The sequence below is a fragment of the Rhipicephalus microplus genome, chromosome 6 (genome assembly GCF_043290135.1).
Source record: "Rhipicephalus microplus isolate Deutch F79 chromosome 6, USDA_Rmic, whole genome shotgun sequence".
Taxonomy (NCBI): Eukaryota; Metazoa; Arthropoda; class Arachnida; order Ixodida; family Ixodidae; genus Rhipicephalus; species Rhipicephalus microplus.
Window position 1 is genome coordinate 53373842 of NC_134705.1, and position 12646 is coordinate 53386487.

Here is a 12646-nt window from a genome sequence, read left to right on the forward strand (position 1 = left end):
CAGTATTTAAGCGAGTTGACTGACTGGTTTCAGTATTTTTCTACTCATGTGCGCACGTAATACATACGTTTAGGGGACATAAGGTTATTGTTCTTTATTACTTCATGTGGGAAACACATGACTTTTTATTGTTTTTAGAGTACATATTGTAATGACAAAGCGCGTCAATAGGCTCGGGGGTCAGCAAGGAGCACAAGGCAGAGGAAGACAAAGATCAGTTTAGGAACAGCTGACCTGAAATGCAGGTGGTGTTTCTTGCTCTCATAATTACCATAATAACAATTTATCATGCGCTCTTCCTATTAAATAATCGGTATTATTCTAATACTTCATAATATTTCTCAAAACTACTGAATTCAATCGCTCGCAGTGGGTATGAGTCATAGTTGAAGAGTAATATGAGCAAGAACAAGAAAATGTCTCGGTCTACAAGGACGTCCCGATCTACAAGTAAATCCAACTCGTCGCCGGCATCTAAGGTTGACACCTCGTCTTCCCTTGGAGACCAGCAAGCACGTAAGTATAACTTGGGCACGACGATTGGATCTGCAGTACGCGAAAACTTAATTCTTGTTTCGAAATATGCGTTGGTCATGAGCGACGCAATGATTGTCAATCTAAGCCTTATGGTTCAATTAAGCCTTGGTATTAGGTTACAATCATTTCAAATACGTAGCCCGTGGACCTATCGCTTGTGACGTAGGCTGTGCATGACTGTCTCCTTGCAAATTATATTGTTTGCTTAAGCATGTTCATGTGCTTTCCATTCGGAAAGAACAGGTGTTCGCGTCAGAAAGCAAATTTGCGGGAAAAGCCGAGGAACACTCTTTACCTTGAAGTATTTTTCTTTCGCTCAACAACTGATTTCATAGGCACCCAATGTTACGTGTTGATAAATCGTTCCTTACTCCAGCTGGTTCAACCAATCTTTTTTAATTTTAAATGACAGGCCCAATCTATTTTAATTGCCAAATGTTATCCGGAAATATTGCATTGACATGATAATATTTTCGATATTGAACGAGACCGGAGCTATCATAAAAGCACTATTTCCAATGGTAATGCTACCTGGAATTGCATCTCGCCTCTCGCTCCTCGGTTCAAACTTCTTTAGTGTCGCTAACATACGAAGAAATGAACCAGAATAAAAAGAAAAGTGCTGACAGGTGACACTAACCAGAAGGGAACCCTTTACTATTTGGTCAGTCATTTTATGATTGCATCACGCTTGGTGAAGTGAGCTTGGCAGCCCTGGTAAATTTACAGCCGTGGACCACACACGTTTACCTATAGCCTTGCAGTAAAAGTTCAAGTACAGGTAAGCTATAATTATTGAATAAATAGTCAAGCTCATTGGACATACGATACAAATAACTTCAACACCGATAGAGTGGCTGATGAAAGCAGCAAGCTATCTGATGCAACAGGGGGTCAACCAAGGTGGCAGTCTGATGCACTCCCTGGCACCTCTTGCGGCGCGCCTGATGTAACTGACGGAAAACCCTCACAACACGTGGCAAGGACCTTAACATATGGGTCCTATTCCAGCCAGCGACCAACGGTGGTTTCTAAATGGAGGCTTCGAGTCTAACAAGGAACCCCAAAGGGTATAAAACAACCAAGCTACGCGAAGACAAGAGAGTGATCGAAGAGCTGCCGGGTCATCGTCCCACCTCAGGGCGAGGCGAATAAGCTGCCGGTCCCAGACGCTTGAGTAACCATCTGTTTATAGTGTACATAAATTTCGCCCTAACTCGCCGTCAGCTTGCCCACTCTGTCTATCAGTTCTGCGCAAAAGCAGCTGCGAGCTGAGACACGCGATACCAGGCAGTGTATGACAGCAGCAGGATTGGCCGGCTTCAGCTACCTAGATCTGGTGAGTGCCTGTTGGTTTCCCCTCAGTTCACCAGACTGCTCTAGCACAGGTTGTTGTAGTTTGGAGAGGGGCTGTCTACAGCAGTGGTTGATCCTTGATTGTTTCACGCCAAGAATTTTTGCTTTGAAACCAAAGCTAGTGTGGAGGTTGTAAGCATGGTAGAGCTGAAAACTTCTTGCATGTCTGGCGAGAAAACTTATAGGGGGTATGGCCAGTAGATTCTAAACAAGGTCGAACAGCAAGAGGCTAGTGTAAAATATGGAGATCTTTATGAAGTGAAGCAACCCTTCGAAATTTGTTAGGAACTCGGCCTTACTCTGGGTCGTGTGAAACGACAGCAAGCAAGGGCGAAATCATTTAGGATGAAGGAGTGATGGCTGAGGTCCATGAGTTGATATCAAAAGACTCCGCGAAGAGGCCAAAAAAGAAAACTCCGTGAGCGCGAGGAGGCAGAAAGACTAGGACGCCGTTAGCACGAGGAGGCAGAAAGACGAGAGCGCCTCAAAATGAGAATAGAATTGGCGCTCCCACATTGATAACAGGCGTTTAGTTCCACTTCTGCGACAGTTCAGAACAGTGGTCCTAAAGTTTAGGAATAACTGCCACTGTTAGTAGTAGGTGAAGACAATGCGAAGTATTCCATCAAGTTCAAACACGTCTGTATCTGTAAGCGAAATGCATTCAAACGGTCTCTCTGGTAACAAAATCTCTTGGCTCTTCTCCCTGGGAAAGTATCCCATGTAATAACGAGCTTGTCGAAGGAAAGCGTTCGAGTGCTATAACGATGTTAAGGAAGTTTTCTTGAGACTTTTGAAGTTGTTAACCGAGGCTTTCCGGGAAGGTTTCTATTATGCGAAAAGGGGCAACGAGTCGTCCGTTGACTTCACCTTGCATTCTAAAGCCGATTTAGTTGAATGTACTAAGGGAAAACTGCTTATGACCATCTTGAAATGGTGGTAGAATGCATTGCGTTAGGGCAATTTGGCTGCTTCGCCGACAATGACGTCAAGCTTTAGCTGCAGGATAGGCTTGGCGAAGTACGGCTGAACTGGGCAGCAGGATTATATTAGTAATACACTCACTGAAGCTTGCATAGTGGAGCAGTGCAAGTTGAAAACGGTGTGAGAAAAGAGGGCTTTTCAAACAAATCTGATGAATGGAAACCCACAGCGTGACGTTATTTCAGAAACAGCCCATCTCTTGCAAAGGACACTGTAGGAGAAGGGCGAACAGAAGCGCAGAAATTGAGTGACGTACCTAAACAGCGGACAGATACCACACACGCGTTTGAGTCACAAAAGCCACTAATCTGCTGTAATTACAAAAAGGAAGGGCAAATCGCGTTATGTTGTACACAAAAGTTTTTTATTGCAACAATCTGAGAGACTGAGAGCATGCGGTTGATAGAGCCGTATATTCAGGAAGTTAAAGTCCATGGGAAAACGTGTCAAGCACTTCAAGACTCAGCGGCAAACATGGATATTGTCGAGATTTCGTTTGTCTCTCCTGGCGACTTTAATGAAGAATGTGCGTGAATCAGCCAACTCGCCGTGCAGCAGTGTCCTTGCTTAGCGATCGTTACGGTTGTCATTGAAGGTTCTTTCGGGAAGCTTCGCAGCGAAGCGGCTGTGTCTGATGCGCTTCACAATTGTTTTCGTTATCTTTTTTTCGAGAAACTCGGGGCAGCATTTCATAGAGCAGCATAAATCGTTCTTTTCCAACTTGGTGTACATGCTCCTCACGCGATCAGAAGCGCGGAAGTTTTTCCCGGAACTTTATCTCGTTTAGTTAGGTAAAACACCATTTGCAAAGGCAGCCTAGCTGCGTGACCTTGGCGGGGAGTCCACCGAGCCTCGGAAGAAATATTCTCGGGCAGGGTTTCTCGAGCCGCCCGTAGCAGAAGTGCGTATCATCGTCTCTGTCGGCGGAGGACCTGAACTGGGGCCGTTGGGTGAGGCGGGCACTACGCTCTCACCTGTCGCTGAATATCGGTGCGCGTTGTCGAGGGTTGATCGACAAACGATCATTCAAGGGAAGCGTGAAGACCTCTCAGTTTAAATTATGAAGTAAAAGCGTGCAATCAGGAGCAAAGAAAAAGAATGTTTTTCTTGTTAGAAATCAGGACTCCTCTATTGTAGACACACAGATGTTAAAGGTCGCAATCATAGGCAGCTTTGGTATGAGTAACTGATACAACTGGCGCAAGAAAACGCGTGGGCAGGGCATGTTGTCCGAAAGAAGCCCAAGGCTAGAATTTCCTCTCAGTTTTCTTGACCGAAATGCTAGAAGTACACAGAAGACATTGTACCCTCCTGCGACAGTTGTCAGACGGTGGGTAAATCCACGGACAAGTGGAAGGCACCCACGAAGTTTGTGCCAATTACCGAAAAAGCTTTTCGACACCTAGTAATTATTATTGTCAGGCCATTGCCAGAGTCAAAGAAAGGTTGTCGAAACATCCTGATGGCCATCTGTGAAGGCACAAAGCATCTAGAAGTGGTACTACTTATAAGAAGCTCAATCCCCCTCATGCCATGAATGCTGTGATCTCGATATTCGCGTCTGTCAGATTTTCTTTTAAAATACAGTGCGAAAACAGTAGTGTCTTCTTAAGCTGCATTACGTCTACTTTTGTGAATAAATACGGAATAAATCTAGCACACAGCTCAGTCGATCACCCACAGTCTCATTCGATAAAGCGCATGTATCCGTTCTGAAACTATTACAGAACCACAGTCTCATTCGATAAAGCGCATGTATCCGTTCTGAAACTATTACAGAAAGCTCTTTGCTACAAGCACTAATGCGACTGGGGAAGCTTGTTTTCCTCCCGTTGTGTTCGCTTCGAGATATGCTCCCATGAGAGCACTGACTTTAGCCCTGAAGAGTTTGTATATAGCCGGAGTTCACGAACGCCATTGCGAATGCTACGTGAAAGCTGAGATTGATTTAATGAGAACCCTATTGTAGGTGCTTGTGTTCTAGACGACCGTCCAATGCTTGGAAATACAAAATAGCTTGTGGAGAGCCCCATGAAGGCTGCACAAGTGTCGTCAAATGAGAACTAAAACAAAGCGGCGAAGAAACGCAGCTTTGAAGCGAGGAGTTAGGTAATGCTGCTGTGGCCGTCCGTAAAGAACAAGCTTGAAGTTCACTGAAAAGGACCCGCTAAAGCAACATCAAAGCTTTCGGAAACCAACTTAACAGTGAAATTAAGAAGGCGGTTGAGCAAAATTTACCACAAAAACTAGAATAAACCATACTTTCAATGTCATGTGGTCGTAAATCTGCTTTTGAATGGAATAAAATAAGTTTATTACACAGAAAAAAAAAGAATTAAGGGTTATAAGCAGGTGGGTGGGGCCCTTCGTCCCGGGCTCCTATTGCCTGAGCAGCCCACCTTGCCTGGTCCAGGAGCGCCACTTGGGCCTCCTTTTTCTCGCTGTAATTTTTTCCGCAGAGTTGGATGCCTAAGAATTTTGACTAGCATTAACTCACATTCGCTTGTAGTGTGAGCAAGTGTTGGCTGTCCTCCACACTACGGGCAAAAACCAGCGCATTCAAATCAGTACATCGCATGTTTTGAACACAGCGGCGAATCTGGATTTCGCGGCAGGTGGCGCCACTCATGCGCTTTTTTTACACTCAGCCGAGAATGGGGCAGGGAGTATCGCCATTGTTGTCGACATTGGTGTTCTGAGATATTTCAAAGAGTGAGGGGAACCACGAGCAGACGGGTATTTAGACGAGGGACAGACACGTAATGAGTAATATGTCAAGCTGCACTGTCGGCTCTATCGTTACCCGTTTCCGCTATATGTTTTGGGCATCATGTGATGCAGTGCTCAAGGTGTAGTGTTGCATCTAAGAGGCGGGTGACGCACGCAGGTACACCGCCTTAGTGATATCACGACAGGCTATTTAAGAGTCCATAAGAATATAGGATCGCTGTCCCGTGACTTATTTAGTTTTGATGGCGAGAGCTACCGTGAGGACTTCCGTCATCTTCGCTTCATCGAATTCATCTTAGCTGATGTACAGGTCACTAAACCCGGGCTGCTTACCTATCAAACAGCGGCCATTTAAAATCCATGTATACCGCAATGGGCTGCACCCATGTAAAATTTTGTCTGGGTCCAACGACAATGGTGATTATGACTGATGATGCTGATGATGTTGCTGATAATGTTGTTGTTGATGATGATGATGTAGAACCTAATGTTGCAGACAGATCGGTAAGGAAAGACGGGATATAAGGAGCAAGAAATATTGTTATTCCGTGCCCAGGGAAATGTCGCATAGCACTTCGTCCCGAAGAAGGAGAGAGACGTATTGTTCCGAGATGTGTTGGTGAAAACCATACATGTGGGTAGAGAAACAAATGCCAGGCCTACGCGGAAAGCGTAGCACAGTCGCAGCGAAAGCGAGAAGAATGGCCTTTCGGAGAAATTTCGAAACACTCTTTGGGTAACTACCGCAAGCAAACTTGCTTGATACTCACTAGGCCATTTTAATAAATTTATTTGGGCTGCAGGTCAGCATTCACTATGCTATTTGTGAGAAGCGTGGTGTCCGCTAAACACTTGCAAGGAATTTCGTGCAAATTGCTCATGCAGTGGTTGACGACGATGAGGACTTATGGCTGAAGTGCGCATGCGCCACATTTAATAGGGGTACGAGTACAAGCTTTTGTGATGTGTTAGAAGATTGGATGGCCCACTCGTTACGCTATTCGTATTGTGCGACGGCTAGTTGTTCTTAAACCACATTATAAGTCGTATTACGCGATTGCTTACCCGACATCAAAACTACCTAAGGCAAGTTTACAACATGCTACGTTATTGCATAGTATCTTCACCAAGATGGGTAGCGACAATTTGTGCGATGTCTGCCTGTTTCGACCACCGGCTTACTGACGAACCTGGGCTAGCATTCGTGCGTTTGCTCACGTTTCTTTTAACTTTAGTGACACTTTCGTCGACATAAGCTTTAAGATTATGAAATTCGAAATATATCTGCTGCCGAAAAGCTGGCATGCTTTCACATGGGTGCATAATTTGTGGGAGGGCACAGTCAAGTGACCCTGAAGACATTCCATTTTAGCCTAAAACATGGCCAGCCACGTGATGAAAGACTGCGTGCGGGGTTTGTTTGTGGCGAGCATGAAGTGACGTCAACTCTTTTTTAATCTCAGCCTGACTCTCCCGGAGGAGTTGTCTCTCGGCTCCTGGTATGCTTGATCCTTTGTGGTAGAAGCAAAACCATTTGTTTGCTTTACCTCCTTTGGTCAAGGGGACGTGGGTCGGCCTAGAGCTCTAGTTTACGGCTTCGGAAAGAGTAAGATCCGGCATTTTTTTGCGGTTTAGAAGGATGTTTCTTTTGGGACCTTGGTCGAGGCCATCACCGGGACCTCGACCGAGATCTTGACCGCGACCGTGATCGAGAAATCGACAGCGACTTTGTCCGGGATACTTTCGCGGACTGTTATCTTGCTAAACATCGGAGTAGGGAATATTAGTGGCAAGTGGTAGACTGGGCCAGTTCATGTCCAAGTCTTCGGCGTCGGAGCTGCACCGTTGAAGATGCTTCTTCGCCTTTGTCGTAGCGTGCTCTAGTGGTGAGGTCAATGTTTGCTTATTGGAAGTGTTGCAGCGAGTGTGTCTCAGAGGTGTGAGCATTTTGCAAGCGCGATCTTAGGTGAGGTGATCTTCTCCACAAGTTGCACACTTAGGCGAGCATTCACGACTTCGAACAGAGTCTCGCATGCTACAAATGCGACGTACTGTCGGGTCAGGTTAAGGGCATGTGTCAGATCTGTGGTCTTCTGGTAACGCGCTTTGCACGCTTGCGTGATGTCCTTGTAGGGGCAGAGAGGAAGCTCACCACCTTGGTAATAGACGTAGCGTGACACACGTCCAGCGTAAAAGGTGATCACCGCAGTCTTTTTGTCGCCGAGCATCCATGAATTTATGACTTCCACACCTTGTGTGCGCAAGTATCACGCCTTGTGTGGCTTTTGAAGGGCATCCGAAGAAAAAGGAGAAGAAATTTGAACCTATAGTGAGGTAACCAGAAAGAGCTGAGAGACGATGCTGAAGCAGCTGAAGCAGGAGCCCAGGTTAAGTGAAGCCCAGAAAGAGGACTTAAGGATTGTTTCCCAGTTTCAAGACGTTGTTTTACACTGTACAGTGAGAACGATGGCGAATAAACGCGATCAGACAGCTTGCAAGAGCACGTAGAGGATTAGCAGTTGCGCTTAACAGGTCGAAAGAAGCGGGTCTTCACCCAAAACCTGCTAGATGTGATGTAGGGTGTGGCGTGGTGTTCCACCTGAACAAGTTGTGAAGCGTGGCTGGTACATACCTTCAAACATTGAGTTAGGTGCTATAGTGAGCTATCAACTAACAATAAAAAATCGGAGATAAGGCATTTCTTAAGCCTATAGCTGGATATTATCAGCTTTGCACACAAAAGTAATGTGCCATTGCCAGCCTTTTATTTGACGCATTTTGAAAGTTGGAGCTCGCCAAAGTGGCGCGGACTGAAAAAATAGAATGCGCTTTGCAAGCTGAAACGAGCCTTAAGCAAAAAGCCCGTTCTCATAGCACCATCCTTTTCTAAGGGCTTTGTAAGTCAATGCGATGGCAGTGATCGCGGCATGGGAGCTTTATTGTGCAGAAATGCTGCTTCTGTACCTAAGCCAAAAACTGAGCTGCAGGGCAGAGACATGCAGTACCTCTGTAATAGAGTTCACCTGCCTTGTGTGGGCCGTTAAAAAACTGGCCTGTTATGTCTCCGGTTCAAAGTTTGTAGTCGACATGGACCACTGTCTTCCAACCGCGTTGCATATCATGTATAAATGTGCTGGTTAGTCAGGTGGAGAATGATACTCTAACAGCACAACTTAGACGTTCGTTACAAGCAAGAAAAACTAAACGCTAACTAACGCAGACGTGCTGAGCCGTGCGTTTTAATCAGTACATTCTCCAGCCTTCGGTTTTTCGCTGGCGAGTCGGGCTAAAACTTTGTTCTCCCCGTCGCCTTAGCACTGCGCTCCCACCCTGAGCGATCTCAAGGGGTCAAGATTAGTATTTTATTCCATTGAGGTTTTGTACGTCTAAATTTTTGAGTTCTGATTTAAAGAGTTTTGTGTCCCACATGTGCCTCTTGCTTTAGAAGGAACGAAATCTAGATAGAGATATAGCTAGGAATAAATTATGTTATAATGTGTTTGGTGTTTTGTCAGATCACCGAGGGCACGTGCTTGTGTCGTGTGGTCTGTTGTCCAGCTGTTCTTGATAGGTTGCAGAATCATCAACTGCCAAAACCAAAGATCATAGAGTAGAGCGAAGCTAGTCGACAAATTTGGCGACAGGCCAGTGCAGCTTGTATCGTCCTTCAAGAATGGGATCTGTTTGCCGAAGAGTGCCTGGAGCCACACCTTCCCCATGGCACTGGAGGGGAACCTGGAGAAACCTGGCGAACCAGCGCACCTGGCATGGAAGCCACGTGAAGGCAGCTCGTTCTTCCGGCGCATTGTGGTGGTGGGCGGGGGGGGGCGTTATGCCTGGGAGTCGGAACCAAGTTTCCTTGTTTTGAAAAAAATATTCAAGCTGGTAGACGTCTGATGCCAATGGTGTCAACATCTATTGACTGGCATATGCAGCAGCGAACTGCCTGATCTAACGAGCGACAATTAGGGCGGCAGCCTGGTGCACCCCGCGGAATCTTTTGCGGCGCGCTTGTCGTAACCTAAGGCAGACCCTCACGCAACGCGCAGCAAGGCCCCTGAACCACGGGTTCGTTTCAAGCCAGCGACCACTGGTGGTTCCTGCTTAAGAGCTTCCAACTATTGGTTGCTGCAAAGCATCACCAAGGACTCTGAAAAGAACCAAACTGCGCAAACACGAGAGAGCGACCGAAGAAATTCTGAGTTATCGTCGCTACACAGTGTGAGGCCAATAAGCTGTCGGCCTTAGTACCGAATAGTGTAATGCATCTATAATGCCTTTAGTATAAGTTCTGCAAGTATTGTTTCTATTGATGCTGCCAGTCATGCAAGGTTTTCCGGCCGCTAATACTGCGAAGACCACTGTCTTAGCATTCACTTCATCGTTATCGCTGCACTGAGTAATTTCGCCACAATATCTGGTGCGTTTCCCAAAGTCTCGCGAACATCTTCTCCTCGACGCCCGCATATCCGTCATTGCAGAATCAGCTGGACGGAACAGGCTAGGACTCTCCTCAGCGAACATGGCCATGCCTTCGTTTGGTCTTGGACTCAAGGTATTGAAGAGACGTTCTGCTTGTTCTTTCCGATAGCCGCTGCCTTACGTGTTCTGCAGCTGAGTGCAAAACACCGGTCAGCTTGTCAGGGCAGCCTCGTGGTTCTCAAACGCAATACGCGCCAAATCCTGAAAGTAGAAATAGCCATATCGGAGTTCCCTGTGCTCGCCCCACTTGTTGGCGACAGCGACTCGATCGTATTGGTCCAGCCAGTCTTCAACAACTTCGCAAGGTTCCCCATGGAAGGTCTTTTGGGTTCGATGACTTTGGGGCCATGGAGATGGTGGAATCGCGGTCCGTTCAGTCTGGCTTGCAGTTGTCGCACTTGCCATGGTTCTGGAGCTTCCAGCAGAGGGCCGAATAGGGGTGGCAGTACTAGTTGCCGCTGACTGCGCCGAAGATCGGCTGTTTCTTCTAAGGCGTCGATGTTTGAATCGAGACCTTTCTCGCGGTCACAGTGCATAGACTCTAACGCCAAACTTCCACCAGTGTCACGTCACACCCTAACTGCAAGCTGTAGTTAAGACCACAGAAAGACGTCCGGCTGGATTGACCACCGGCAATATGACCTTATAGTCGTTTTCTCAAGTTTGTTTTTGTCCTGATTTTCCCAGTGGCACATACAAGCCGGCCAGTATCAATAGAAGCAATACTCGAAAAAACCTATACACATGGCAATATTGTGCATAAATATTGCGTTAATGCACCGACGCCTTGTCCGGTCTATCCATCAGCTCTCCTCAGATGCAACCGCGAGCTGAGAAACACGATACTCAACAGTACCCCATCTCGGAAAAAGTCTGGATGCAACGGTACAGACACTATATAGCAGAGGATACGGAGGTGCGCGATTGTGATTGCCAAACTATTATATATAACTTAGAAATTCTTGATCATAGGGTTGTCAAGAATGCAAAATATGAAACCAACTATCTTGCAAAAACAGATGAATATGACTTCTTAACTGTCTCGTAATTCAAAGAACTGTTTACTGACGAACTTTTTGGACGTTTAGAAGCATGCAATATATAAAACACACATTGGTAAATAAAGTTTTCAATAATGTTTTAGCACGAAGGATCTCCCGTGAACCGCTGGCAGCCGAGTCAGAGCTTTCCCGTAAGTACATTCAATTTCCTCCGCGTATTCGTAGGACAAGTTCTATTTACAATTCGCGATTCTGACAGAATATGTGTTCGCGTTTTTTTTAACGGCACATGCATTTTTTTCTGTTTGCCTTTTGTAATGTTATGTCATTTGTGACCAGTACACGTCTAGCAGTTTCAAATTATATTAAAAAAAGACATAAGGCAGGTTAACACTTGTGGTGTGAAGCGTAGAGCAAATGTGGCGCTTTGTGTCTTATCTTGCGTGTCCTCATTCTTCTGTTTTCTTTTGTCTTCTGTCGTTTCTTTTTTCTGTTTGTGTTCTTTATTCTTTTTCTCATTTCTTTCTCTACCTATATTGTTTACTTTTTTACCCTCTTTCCAACCTATTTCTTCTTGTTCCTCTATTACTCTTGGATATACCTCACTCACTTTTTTCTTTCTCTTGCTGTCTTTTTCCCCATTAGTACATTGTTTTTTTCCGCCTTCTCTGTTCTCTCCTTTCCCTGTTTATTCTTTTCTATCTCTTACTTTCTTTCTGTCCCCTTTTTCTCTGTATCTCGCTCAATGTATTTGTTTCTCATCTGTTAAAGTTGCTGTATCTAACGCAGAAATATGAGCCCATGGGTTTTGGGAGCGAATAGAGGACGACGGCGAGGATTAACTGAGTGCGTGCCTGTTCAAGATAGCGACAGCTTCGGCAAGTTTGGCCGCATCTATCTATCTATCTATCTATCTATCTATCTATCTATCTATCTATCTATCTATCTATCTATCTATCTATCTATCTATCTATCTATCTATCAGTCTATCTATCTATCTATCTAACTGCCTACGACTATTAGCTAACCTGGGAGGTTGGATAATTGGATCGATAACAAAATTGGTATGGGCGTTATATGACTGTATGACGAGCGTAATGACTAGTTATAGCGTGAAAATGACAACATGCATGTCGTGAATATCATGATCAACGTTTAAAGGTCTTGCTTCTTCTGTGGTGGTTTCGTTCATATGAAATATTTGCAAAACTGGTATGGTATGACTTGTGCGTATGGCGGACATTAGGAACCGGCCCTCAAGTCAGAATCATGACATGCGTGTCATGTAAGAACATGACTAAAGACACGCTGATGGTGCGCTCGCGGTTGTTTCACCAGCTTCACATACACCAAATTGGTATTGTGAGACGTGAGTGGATGACGAAGGTATGCGACTGTTGCTAGCACGATAATCTCTAATATTCGTGGCATGTGAGAACACACTACATAGTGCGTTCCTGATGCACCCACAGTTGTTTCGCAAGCTACACAACACCAAATTTAGTATAACATGACGTCAATTGGTGGCGAAGGAATATATGACTGATGCAAACATG

General features: G+C 45.5%; 1 protein-coding gene across 1 annotated transcript in view; it reads left to right on the top strand.

Annotated features, from left to right (window-relative positions):
- The first annotated feature begins 398 nt into the window (after positions 1–398).
- LOC142765847 (uncharacterized) overlaps positions 399–12646 on the top strand; it is a 173609-nt gene continuing 161361 nt past the window's right edge. The window contains exons 1-2 of the mRNA XM_075867653.1: positions 399–516; positions 11234–11281. Coding sequence (XP_075723768.1) covers positions 399–516; positions 11234–11281 — 166 coding nt within the window. The remainder of the gene's footprint in view (positions 517–11233; positions 11282–12646) is intronic.